Source organism: Etheostoma spectabile, chromosome 22, assembly GCF_008692095.1.
Source record: "Etheostoma spectabile isolate EspeVRDwgs_2016 chromosome 22, UIUC_Espe_1.0, whole genome shotgun sequence".
In the NCBI taxonomy this organism is placed as follows: Eukaryota; Metazoa; Chordata; class Actinopteri; order Perciformes; family Percidae; genus Etheostoma; species Etheostoma spectabile.
This window is the reverse complement of record NC_045754.1, coordinates 11,396,010-11,409,648: the sequence shown is the minus strand read 5'-3', so window position 1 is coordinate 11,409,648 and position 13,639 is coordinate 11,396,010. Positions and strand designations below refer to the sequence as shown.

Genomic DNA, 13,639 nt, shown 5'->3' with positions numbered 1-13,639 from the left:
TGCTTTATTATGCCTCAATGGTACAAAAATAACTAATGTAATAAAAAAAATCTGTAACAACCTGTAACAAAATAATAGCCCTCTTTTCAAATAAATAAATGTGAAATAATGTTCTAAATATGACCAATTCTGTGTCAGCTTTAAAATCCAGCTTCAACTAAACATCACTTAAAACTGTACGTACCGTACGTTTTTTTGCAGTTCAACTGTGAAGCTGCACTAACGCTACAGCATTTTGTGTGCAATGCTGCTCCGCTGTCTGATCTGTTCCCTGCATGTGCGCGTCGCAGGCAGCCTCTCGGGAATTACGTCACGCAACAAAGTACCGTGGTATTGTGTGAAAAGCGCCAGTCAATTTAAGTACACGCATAATAGTCCCATGAAAAACAGCTAAAAACTGTCATTTTAATTAATTTATAAACCACCCCTGACAGTATGTAAAAAGTGGACGTGTCCGGGCAAAAGAGGACGTTTGGTCACCCTAGTGTTAATGTCTGTCAAAGCTAGACGCAACATCTCACAGAACAATCCAAGAAATGCTTGCTTATACAAAGGCTCACTCATGAAGAATGCTCAATGTTTACATTACGATTTCTATCTATCTCAAGCAAGTAGAAACCTGGGTTGTGTGTCAGATGACAAGACAAAGAATACTATAAGAGAAAACTGTAAGAATGCCCCTAAAGGGGGAAAGAAAATGATAATGATCTGTTGTCCACTCCCTTTTAGCTATGATCTTATCTTTGCTGGGGGACCAGAAGAGATTCTCAGGAAGTTCCAGAAAGCCAATCACAAAGTGCTTTTTGCTGCAGAGGGACTGATATGGCCAGATAAGCGACTAGCTGACAAGTACCCCGCAGTGCGCAGTGGCAAGCGCTACCTCAATTCTGGAGGTGGGTTCCAATAAGGTCTATATATGATCTAAATACTCAATTGTTTTAACCTAATGAATTGTCTGTGACCCTCGATTTCTCGACTATCAGTTGACAAAAAGTAGATGTTAAAGAGTCACCCTTCTCATCATTTATATCCATACCTGTAGTATCCCAACCTCATGATTAATCCTAACCCTATGACCCCATGACCCTTTCTAATTCTAACCCAGTTCATAGTGTATTTGAAGAGTAAAGAGTATGTGAAGATTACCCATACACTCATCTGTACAGAATTATAATTTGTCAATGTAGTGTAATGTTTATCTGTGTGGATCTCTGTTGGGGGGTAGGGGGGGGGACCTGCATAATTTGAGGATATATTTAAAGATGTTTAAAAGATAATATTTTATGTATGTTACTTTCACATAAATCTTATGTTGGGGTATACTAGGGCTTGAGTAACCTTCTATGGGTGGGGAAAGGTTAATACATTGCATCATCAGCTGTCAAACTTTGAAGACACGCAGGCCTCGTTGGAATTCAGGGGGCTTAGCAGTGCAGCCTCCGTGTTATTGGTCGGAAGAGTGGTGCCAAAGACTTTAAGGAATGACAACAGACTGGAGTTAGTTTTAAAATCTAAAACCACAGGACCTTTATTATTATCTCTTGCTGTAAAATGGAAGTATATTTGTCTTGTAAACTGGCTCCTTGAGATATTTCCTGTCTAAGTAGACAGAAGGTGAGAGAAGCACATTCATGTGGATATTGACTCTGAACTTTGTTCCTTTTCAACACTTTTTTACTCAAGATTTGCTTTTAGTAGTCACCCTCTCTTTTGCATTGAAAGGCATGCATATTATATATGAATATGTTACATGTGTTTCTAGGCATAATATGATTGTGACATTAGTACACAAAGGTTATGAATAAGGAAAAAGTACTGAATATGTGCACACATTTTTAACAAAAGAAAGGGTAACAGTATTTTCTCATCCATAATTCCAATGGCCAGCAGCATCCTGCCAGTTGTTCAGGACATTGAATTACTGCTGTCCGTATGGTCATCGGCATGGTCTGACCTCCCATATTGGAGCCTAGCTGTCTCAGACTGATCACAGGCCGTTTTTAGCATTTATCGTCATTGACATGACATGTGGATTTGTCTTGGCCCCCAGAATGGGCCACAGTTTGTATAAAATTGCAGGTTTTGTTTGTGTTCCTACGGCTACCGCCCAAGTGACCATATGGGAAAGTTTTATAGCATCTGGACAAACAACTGTGTCACAAAGAGTGCAATTTCGGCGACATAATAAAAATACAGTAGTGTCGTGTTTATGTGTGTTCATATATAAATCTACTCATAAACCAACTTGAAACTTTCTTAAAATTTCAACAGACATCATATCATGATAAGTTATATTGTTCCATGTTACTGCAGTTCCTTTTTTGTTTGCAACTTTGCAGTCAGAAAATGGCACACTATATTCCAGCAGAAAAGTGCAAAATGTATGCATCGAGTCAAAAAGGCATGTACTTTAAAGCACTCTCCATACTTTTAAAGCCATTATTTTGTGGATAATCTAACAACAATAAGAGTTGTATAAAATGCATTGATTTCCTTTTAACTTTTTCTTACTCCTGCTTTTTAGATTATGTCATACTTTATTATGTCTACCCGCTGACTTGTTTACATTGTCTAAGGCTCTTTTTTTTTTTAATCATGGGATGCAAAACGTTGCACACCAGCAACATAACCAAACCCTGCAATCTGTCACTGTGGTCAAAGACAGGGGAAACTGGAGTAGATTGCCATGAGAATGTACATTTAGAGAGTGTGTGAGATACGCACGCACACTGTTGGGAGACAGAACGTATATTTTGCAGCTTTCCTACTGCCCATTATTGCATTCATTTCTATGTACAGACTGTTGGAAGCGAGAGTCCCTGCCCATGTCTTGTGTGCTTGGGATTATTGCCAAAAATTACACCTTGTGTAAGGCATTCAGGCAGTATAGTGCAATTGTCACCAACAGTCTGCCAGCTGTATATGACCTTGTAAACGCAATATTTTACTGCTGGATAGGTTTTACACCGTTTATTACTTGCAGGTATAATCGGCTACGCCCCATACATAAACAGAGTTGTTTCCCAGTGGAACCTCCATGACAATGATGATGACCAGCTCTTCTACACTAAATTATACCTGGATCCTTTGCAACGAGTAAGTATCTTGTGTCAAAGCTTAATATGAAAATGAATTCCCATAAAACATATTTCAAATTGTGAATACTGTTTTCATGTCTTTCAGCAAACTCTCAATATGACTTTGGACCACAAGTGCCAGATTTTCCAGAACCTGAACGGGGCTGTTGGTGAGAAATCAAAGATACTGAATGAATGTAGCACAGGCACTATAGCATTAAAACCCCAGTTTAATGCTGGCTTTTATAAGTGAAAAAATTTAGAGAACGATGCACATTTCCAGAAAACTTGTAGGCTTAGCAATTTACCCAGTAAGTTATAAAGCTTCACCTCTCTATCCTATGTGGTGATTTGTTATAACCTGGCCAGAAATGTCTCTTGTTCCCGTTTTTGGCAGACGAAGTGCTTCTTAAGTTTGGAACAGACCGCGTTAGAGTTAGAAACACAGTGTACGACTCTCTGCCAGTGGTTGTCCATGGCAACGGAAACACCAAGGTGAGTAAGGGCACACCTAACAGAGCGTACATATGGCACAGCAATTTGGCTAACTTTGCAGTTAGCAGCTTCACCTACTGTAGTAGACTCACTTTGGGTTAAAATATTGAACTCACCAAAGATTTGTGCAGAAATCCCCACACATTCAGGAAATATACATACTGCTCATATACTTTCTAGTAATCCTGGCCATTATTCAGTGGAGGAGAGAGGCTTCTGGCCATGTGTCCCCCATTTTCTTTTCATCATCCCGCCTTGTAAATGAGAGTGATGGGCCCAGCAAGCTGAAAAGCAGAAGAAGTAGGATACCATCATAATTCCGTGGAGTTTTATTGCTGGCCTATTTCCTTCCCTCATATGTTCACAAGACTTGCTCCTCCACCAGCCGGCCGTTTCTGGCCTTCTTTGGTAATGAACCAAACCCACCAAGTCATTCTTCCCAGAAGCCTCAACATCTGGTGAAGAAGCTCTAGATGGTTTATCACAGAATCCCTGTTCTAGCCATGCTTCCAGGGATCCAGGCCTTGACCAAAAGGGTCATATGTTTTTTTTGAGTGTGTTTAATTGGTCGCATTCAGGCGAGTGTATAATGATTATTATTATTGGTGCCCCAGCTGTAGCTGGTGCCCCTACACACTTTACCCTATGTCTTTAATGTGCATGTACAGTACGTAGCAGCATGTAACTTTACGAAAAAGTCCATTTAGCTGGTAAAAACTGAAACAGTCTATAGCTAATGAGGAAAGAGGAGGAGGAGGTTGGTGGGAAGGAAGAGACAACGAGAGGTTCCGTGTCAGATGACACTGATGATTAAAGTGCAAGCAGGGAACGACTGAGCCAGTGAACAAGAAAAAGTGCCACTTTCAACCACAAACGCAGTACCCATGGTTGCGGTACGAGGGGAAAGCTATGCTGTGTATGTATTGTAGGCAATGTCATCTGTCCATTGCAGGCAACTCAAAACTTGTTGCTGGGGCAACAAAGTTTAAGCTTGAAACTTTGAAGATGCACAACAACAACACCCAACCTGCAGGGACCAGTGCAGGGCCTGAAACAGCCCCTCCAAATTTCTTTTCAGGGGTTAGAGTAAAATAACTTACAAGATTGAGCCACTGTCATATTAAGACTACTATTGATCAGCATGCAAGGACACTGATTTATACTAGAGAAAGTTGGTCGCTCCAGGGCTACCAGTGGAAAAGTTAGTCCTGGCTTCCTACTATTTGAGCTACCTAGCTGGATTTTCCCATTAGTTTATTCCATTTATGCCAAGTTCAAACTGGTTACTAATGCATGATCACATAGTTAATGTCTGCGATAAAACATTTGTAAACTGTAGTGCACTGAAATTGTTATGTTTCCCATAAATCTAATGTTTTCGTGCACACTAAATACAGAGCAGACATAATTATGATTACAATATGTTGAAATTTATGAGAACTGAGAAGAAAAGGGATAATTATGCCTGACTGTGAGGTCTCAACTTAACTAAATGGAGACATGTATAGCCCTGCCATCTTAAGTCTGACAAGTGATTCTGCTTGATCATCAAATTCCCACTTTAAATAAATGGACTGAATATTAACAGTAATATTCCAAGGTATAATCCAAACATGTTGCGATGATAAAATGTTCCGTTGAATCACAGAATAGATTTGGAGTTTTTCCTTATGCTGATTAATCTTCTGTAACCTGGCTTTCACCTGCTCTGAATTCTTTCCTGTACAGATGTACTTGAACTACTTGGCTAACTACGTCCCTAATACATGGAACTATGAACATGGCTGTAGCCACTGTGATGACGATGTTATAGACCTGTCTCAGTTAAAAGTAAGTACTTCAAATAAAGTCATTTTCCTCTTATTTGTTGTCCTCTTTAGTCCTCTTTAGCAAGTGCTGCTGTGGAAATGTATTAAGCCACCTCCCTGTGGACAAGGGAAAGAATTAAACATTGCTTGGTCTTACAGCATTAACAATCCATCTATTAGTGACTGTCTAGACCATAGGAGTGGAGCCCAGCTTGTCCTATTTCAACAGATATGCAAGACAGTTTTTGCTACACGCACTCCCTTTCCAATAATAATAGGTTATGCGCCCGTTGGTCCTTTTGGACCCTTTTAAAAGTGCCAGGGAAACTACTTGAGGAAGAGGAAGCACTGCACTGCTGTGGTACAGGATATGGCTTTCTTGGGTTTTTAGAAGGGCTCATTTAAAGGGGTGTCACTGTCGACCAGCCTGCCTTTTCGTGGGCTTCTCAGAATGGGTTTTATCCTCAATAGCAAGATGTAGTGGTTACGCTGAAAATTTGTCACAGAGTTCAGCCAAGGCTGGCAATGTATAGACAGAAGGAATGGCAGGCACTAGAAAATGTCTCTGGCTGTGTGGCTGCGTCTGTCAACAATGTTACGAAACTTAACGTCCCTCCTTGTGGACAGAGTACTTAAGCGTACACAAGATCCCAGTTAATCTTTTCTGTTATCCCTGTTTTTATGTACTTTGTTTTTCTAAATGAGTTTGGTACTTGAACCTGTTAAACAAAAAAACATTTTTCTCTGCAAATCACAAAATGTAATTCTTAGTCTTGAATCCCTTAATCTCGCTTTGCCAGACCCTTCTCCAAAGGGCTTTGAAGGAGTGTCTGGCTACTCCACATAGCATTTGGGCATGGGAGGAAAACGTGCTCTGGTGTAATGGCATTTCTTTAAACCAATCAGAATCGTCATGGGCTGCGTTAAGTTCAGCACAGAGCCGCTGTAAAATAGTTGTGCGAGAGAAAACTCAAATTGGACAGGTAGTCTAGCTAGCTGTCTCAATTTACCCTGCAGAGATCTGAGCAGCAGTTTACCACAGTCCTCATAAATCCACCAAATTTAAAAGTCCAACACAAAGACAGCGGAAGGAAATTTGGCAGAATTTCCTGCAGCACCGGAGCAATCCCGGAAGTGGAATGTCAAGGATATAACTATAAATCCCTTAACATTTACAGTAATTTTGCAGGTTCCATGGATAAATGTCCTTAAATAGTTTAACTGGAGCTGATTCAACACAAACCCAGCTACATGAAAGGCATCTCTGTGAACGTTGCTCTCAGTGACCTTCCATAATGAATGCAGAAAAATACCGTTCCTTAATAATAGGCATGTTAGTGGAGACATTTGGCTGTGCCACTCTGTGTGTTTGAAACAGAGACGTCTGTCAGATCAAGTCATGTGGAAACTCTGGTCATAATGTGTCCAGCCCTTTGTTGTGGGGTAAACCCAGGTCACTGGCTGTCTAGCTTGGTTCTTTGTGTACTTTGGTTTTGGGAATACGGTTAGACTTTGCAAATATACTGTGAGTGTAACACTACTACCTTACACTAATTTAGCCAGATCCCTTCACAACCTAGTTGTGTCACTTGTAGTTTTTTTATCTGTTCCAAATGCACTTTAAAACAAATATTTAGGCCCAAACCACAGAACATGCTTACATTAATCACGCGTGAAAACAACAAGAGTGTAAGTAGCATTAAAAGGAACTTCCTTTAACTCTTTATAATCACATTAATATTGAAAGCCCTAGTTAAACAAAATATGCTCTTGTCTCTCTGCTTTAAGGATGCTTAAATTATACTTTTTGCTGCCTTTTTTGCCACTCATTTCCTTGTGTTGTCTGTCCACTGTATATCCATAACAAGTCAAGCTCACATTGGCAAGATGCTTGAGTTTCCCATCTTGAGCCTGAAACAGTCATTGCGGAACTCGCAAATTAGACGGTGCTGCTAGGATCCCTTTTCATCCCTGGCCAAACCTTTGCTGTGAACTGGTCAAGAGGGTGAGGAGTCCAGACTGAGCCGTGTGGGCTGGAGTGTCATGGGAAAATGTTTCCTCCTCTCTTCTCTGTGTCTCTTGCTCTATGTCTCTTTATATCTTCTCTGCCCTAACTGTCTGAGCCATTGTTTCATGCATGGGCTGTCCTCTGCAAAGACTTATACGTACGTGGCAATCTGGGTTAGAAGTTACAATTTCTGTAATGCAGTGCATAGCTATTGGGAGTTTGTGAGATCACCAACTTTAACTCATCTGGTCTGTAGAACCAAGACATATCCAATTGTTTTTTTTGCACAGATTGTGCTAATCATAAATGTAAACAGTATTTGTAAATATTTATTTAAAAAATGTAATGCAGAACACTGAAGAGCGTAATAACAGGGATCACATCAGTCAATTCAAGAGCAGGTGACATTAAGGCAAAGAGAATGCGGTTATGAACACCATCTGTTGTAACTTTACTATTTGCTTATGTCTGACGTGAAATGTCAAACCATCCATGATTTATGTTAAACATTGTCCCTTTACTAAAACTGCGTGTCTAAATTAGTACTAATTTGTCTTCTCTCTAATCTAAACAGGAGTATCCAAACGTCTTTGTTGGAGTATTCATTGAGCAGCCAACTCCATTTCTTCCTGAATTCTTTCAACGGCTGCTGACCTTGGATTACCCCAAAGATAAACTCAAAGTTTTTGTCCACAACAACGTGAGTGATGCAGCTGCAGCTGCTCTTAGGTTTCCTTCTAGAGCTATGTACATATGCTGCATGTCTCCTTATGTGTGGCTTCTAATCCATTAATATTGGCTCCTTGCTCAGGAGGTTTACCACGAGAAGCACATCCAGAAGTTCTGGGAAGAGAACAGAAATGTGTTTCACAGTTTCAAGGTTGTGGGACCAGAAGAAAATCTGAGCCAAGGAGAGGCCCGGAACATGGGCATGTATGTCTTTTAATATTATCTCTCAGATCCTGTGGTCTGTAGAGCAAGATTGATGAAACCAGATGTTGCTGTATTAATCATTACCTAAAAGGAAAATGTGCCTGATGTGGAATTACTTTTAAATCTCTAAATGTGTGACTTTAATTTAATAAGACAGCCCTTTTGTGTTGCAGAACAACGTTGATGCATTAATTCCTTGGTGATTATGACAGGCCCTTCCATTTTCATTTTAAAAAGATATGTGGTGTGACTGAAATATTGTCAGCTCAATAGTTAGCTCTCCAGACTTGTGATGTGTCCTTTCTTAGCAGTCAAATAGTTGCAGTATTTCCCGCTGATTCCTCCTATATGTAAGTGTTAAATAACAGTCTGTTCTTCCAGTGATAATTTTAATCTGTGAGGCCGCATCACAGAGATCCTATCAAACCCAGTATGCCTAAAGCATTGGTCAGGACAGCCCCTTAATGAAGAAGTCTACGGTTTATTAGCAGTCTTTAATCTTTCTTAAATCATATTATCCACTGGAGGCTTAAAGATTGCAATTGGAAATGACATCTTCTATTGAGAACTGACACATTTCAACATGTGATGTGATAATCACTACTTTTTCTGCCATGTCTGTGTTTTTGATTTCATTAGGGATCTTTGCCGTAAGGATGCCACGTGCGACTACTACTTCAGCCTAGATTCCGATGTGATGCTCACCAACCAACAGACACTGAAGCTCCTCATTGAGCAGAACAGGTAATCACATAGCAGCTGGAAAAGAAACCATGCTGGAACCCATTCAACAAGTCTCCCTGGTAGTTGTTGTGCACCATTGAAATTGGCAAAACCACAGGAACATTACAGCCAAGTGAATAAAAGGCTAAAAATAAGCCACCATGGCTTCCTGTTTTTCCCTTGCCACATGGAAACTGGAAAAGTCTATTGCACTAACCCTGAAATGCCACTTTGCATTATACAAAAAACAAACATGCAAACTCTTTTCCATTCTGCAGCTCGTTCCCAATGGCATTGTGGCAATGGCATGGCACAGTAACAGTGGGAGTCATGCAATGTAAAACTCTTTCTAGGATATGAAAAGACACCATAAGAATTATTTGCTGGCAATGCACTGGCAAGAAACTTTTGCATTAGTATACTGCATTGAAATGCATCCATTTCAACCAACTACTTTGATTTTTTGCTCAATTATTTGAAATCTGCCCATTTTTTTTTCTTAGAAGAAAATCCCTTTCATTGTGGCTTAGGTTTGTAAGAGTAAAATACCAGAAGTGGAAAAATCCTTTATTACTGCATGTCATGCAAATTCAAAGAAACAGACCAAATTCATACAGCCTGCTTAGGTAAGCCGTTATACTTATTTGAATCTAATTGAGCTTGATTTACAGCTCTGGACCGGATTATTACAATTACAATTCTACAATCTGTGATATGACAGTGATCATATCTATCTAGAAAGAGGTTGATCTCCTCCATGCAGCACAACTACGAGAACCAGTACATTCGGTGGTTGGCTGTCTGTGAGATGTCACTGAATTGTATCTTCTCTGACAGAATTACCATTTCTCCACTCTGCCTCCTGCTTTCCTACAGAAAAATAATTGGTCCCCTTGTCATTCGTCACGGCAAGCTGTGGTCCAACTTCTGGGGAGCCTTGAGCCTGGATGGTTATTACGCTCGCTCTGAAGATTATGTCGACATTGTGCAGAGAAAACGTGTGTAAGTCACAAGTGCCAAAAGGGAACACACACAGCAATGGTTTCACATTTTTATGGTTCACACACTAGTATTGGATCAGTGTGTCTATGACTAAAATGAATCTTGTACTATTGTGCTGAAACAGTTCTCATAAGTGTTTAGCCATGAATAACAATACACGTAAGATGCCTTCATTATGAACTACATCCTAGAATACCCATATGAATAAAAGCCACAATCATCCTGAAAAATGATTTAGTACTGAGCCACAAAGCCTGAGTTGTGACAAAAGCTGAAGTCAAATTCAGAATTCAAATTTTATGTGTTTAGAAATAAGATTAAATAGCGGCCATATGGCGCAAAGGAGTAAACATTCACCCGCCACAGTTGAAAACTAAGTTTAATCAGCAACACTCGTTCCATCGTCCTTGTCATTGCACTACCAACTCCTACTGGTAGGTCAGGGTGGGTGGGCAGAGAGGGTCGGGATGCACAGATAGCATACATCTCGAAGACAAAGAGGCTAGTTCAAGTGGAATTGGCTGTAACACTTGGACAAAAGAAAAACACACTAAAGATTCTTTAAAAATTGGCTGCTAATTGTAACCAAATAGACAAAAGATTAAGGAAGAATCTTTAACCACATTTGACATTCTGCCTTATTTTCCATTTAGTTTGCCAACACGTTCTCCAACAACTCCTACACACAAATGATAAAAAATCCCCTTCTGCACACCAAGAATAAATATTTTAAAAGTTACTGTACTGTAAAATGACCACTTTCTTTCTCTGTCTTGTTGTTTTTAGGGGTATGTGGAACATTCCTTTCATGGCACATGTATATCTTGTCAAGGGTGGTGCCTTGAGGAATGAACTGAAAGAGAGGAACTACTTTGTCCTGGAGAAACTAGATCCAGATATGGCTTTTTGTAGAAACGCCAGAGAAATGGTAAGAAAACTCATCCCCCATCTGTATGGATTCATGTCTTAGTATTGTAAACACACACACATGCATATATACACACATATACAAGTAGTAGTAGTCTGCACCATGTGGTTTCTATAAAAACGTGTCAGCATTATGGCGAGCCACTGTAAGGGACACTAGAACATGTGATTCTGTATTTACATTTATTGAAAATCTTCAGTATTACTAGTTTAGAATATTAACACTGAAAAGTCAACAGCTCCAACGGAAGCCAAAGACTGGCAAGTATAAGTGGTTTGAAATGTCTTTGTCTGTCATCAAGGCATGCACCTCCTGTTTATGGTTGCTTTATGGTGCATTCCAGGTTCTCTGCTCCACTTTATTCTTGACTTTCTCTTGCCGTATTGTCATGATGACCACAGACAGTGCAACCAGTTGCAATGCCTGGCTGGCTAGCTGACACGTTTATCTTGTGTGTTATGTGTTTTCCTTTCTACTTGTAAACTGTGTTCCCTATAACACTGACATGTCACTTGTGCGCTGCATTAGAACAACTACCATGCCTGATCCAAACTCGTGTGCATTTGGATTGCTTTTCCTTTTCCCCAGCATGCATTCCTCCCATGTTCACCCACAAAAAACATCAGCTTCAGAGGGAACCTTGCTCCTTTTTTCACGCAGGCACATTTCCTCTCCTCCTGAGTTGCTATGTATGTGCCATATATATACATACATATGTTTCAACTGTCATCCTGTTATCCTATTTACATGATGCTTCTCCTTCATTTTAGACCAGTCACAGAGAAAAAGACTCCCCTACTCCGGAATCATTCCATATGCTCAGGCCCCCAAAGGTTTACATTTGTTTTGATTATTCTGCTTTCTGAAACATCCATTTCCAATGGGTTAGCACTCAGAAGTAATTCCAAGCTTTGGCTCATTTCATAGGCTCTATTTCACAAAAAAAACTGTACATGATTTGATTGTTGATTTCATGGCACTGCCAAGTTGAATTCTGTAAATGTGTAGGTATTTTAAGGAGTAAAACACTGACATTTCATATATTTTTCAACTTCCATATTGTCCATTGGAATTTATATATCATGCATCATCATGTATTATTTCAGATTGGACTGTTACATATTTATTGAATAAATAAAATGTAATATCAAGTTGCTTTCTACGTTGCTGCCTATAACCTTACATAAGAAATCAGGATGCCTAGCAGCTCTTTGGAAATTGATGTTGATATTTTGCTTTAGTTTATGTCCAAAATCAGATATTTGTTCAATCTAGACAGATTGTTTCTTGACCTGTTTTTATAATGCCTTCCATGAGGAGATTAAGGAGGAGAAAGAAGGTTGCATTCAGTTCACAAGCAAGTCCCCTGTCCTGAATGTCCTGATGCTTTACTCCAAATAGCCAAACCTTCCAGGAAACCTATGTAACCAGCTTCTCACTCTAAACACACCAACTGATCAGACTAGGCTCTAACAATATTTCTTTTCAATCAGGTAAACCATCTGTATTAAATCACAGCTTTTACACGATGATTTTGTACATTTAGCAAATTGGAAACTACTTGCACCAGGATATTGCAAAACCACAATTCATCTTTTTTCCTCCTCAAAGCCTAGTCTGATAGTGAGTCCAAATCTACCCCCACGCAGGGCCCTCCCCATGCTTAACTGTAGAGGGAATATCATTCCTGGATTTGCTTTGTCCCAAGCTGCCCAGCACCCCTCTGTTCCTGTTCTCCCACTCCTCTCACCTCGCTGCCCCACCCTGTCCTGTTCCCAACCCACCAACTGCAGCCCTCCCACCCACCACCCATAAATAATCTTATATTATTTATCTATCTCCTTTGGTTCTATCCAAACCTAACTGATTTCAGTGTGTTAAAACACACTAAAATCACACTTTGTTTTAATTTTTGGGGCAAATGAAGCTTTGAAGTAGTTTGCCACAGTTTGTCAGTTTTTATGCGAGTGCTAATCATTGATGAGTGTATACGTTATAAACAGTTACCATAATTATAACCTGCAGTGTAATTATGTGCAGATATGAGATAGGGATCTGTTTGAAATCCTGCCTGTGAGATATACAAGAGATTTAAACTTTTGTGAAAATTATGGTAACTGACTGAACTTTTTCCTTTTGCTGCAGGGAGTCTTTATGTACATAACAAACCGTCACGACTTTGGAAGGCTCATTTCCACAGCCAATTATAACATATCTCATTATAACAATGACTTGTGGCAGATATTTGAAAACCCTGTGGTAAGTCATTATGATCTCTCACTATTCTTCATACACAAAGAAAGGCATTTTTTTTCTAAATAGCTGAGGTAAACATCAGCCACCTGTAAAGGGTTATTAGCCATAATGGAAGGATTACAGAATGTGAGACAATTTTGAAATAATGACTTCAGCGTGATAAGAATCCTCACTGATAAGTCTTTGTGATTTACTACTGTATCTTCCATGCTGGGACCTGCCCTGTGGGAGATGGGGTTAGGTCTGTAAAGTATGTAGGTCAGCAAACAGTCCAGAAAAATGGCAACAAAACTAAATCTAAAAATCCTTTTCCTTGCAGGACTGGAAGGAGAAGTATATCCACCAAAATTATACTCGAATTTTCACTGAGAACTACTTGGAGCAGGTTTGTATCGTGTGTATGTGTGTG

General features: G+C 39.7%; 1 protein-coding gene across 2 annotated transcripts in view; it reads left to right on the top strand.

Annotated features, from left to right (window-relative positions):
* The window catches only part of plod2 (procollagen-lysine, 2-oxoglutarate 5-dioxygenase 2), a 36,373-nt gene that overhangs the window by 15,463 nt on the left and 7,271 nt on the right, over nt 1-13,639 (top strand). The window contains exons 4-16 of one of the 2 annotated variants that reach the window (XM_032503942.1): nt 730-893; nt 2,984-3,096; nt 3,184-3,247; nt 3,475-3,572; nt 5,301-5,402; nt 7,963-8,088; nt 8,200-8,321; nt 8,961-9,065; nt 9,921-10,046; nt 10,833-10,974; nt 11,745-11,807; nt 13,120-13,233; nt 13,550-13,615. In XM_032503942.1, coding sequence (XP_032359833.1) covers nt 730-893; nt 2,984-3,096; nt 3,184-3,247; nt 3,475-3,572; nt 5,301-5,402; nt 7,963-8,088; nt 8,200-8,321; nt 8,961-9,065; nt 9,921-10,046; nt 10,833-10,974; nt 11,745-11,807; nt 13,120-13,233; nt 13,550-13,615 — 1,405 coding nt within the window. The remainder of the gene's footprint in view (nt 1-729; nt 894-2,983; nt 3,097-3,183; nt 3,248-3,474; nt 3,573-5,300; nt 5,403-7,962; nt 8,089-8,199; nt 8,322-8,960; nt 9,066-9,920; nt 10,047-10,832; nt 10,975-11,744; nt 11,808-13,119; nt 13,234-13,549; nt 13,616-13,639) is intronic. The other variant, XM_032503943.1, reaches the window with a different exon arrangement.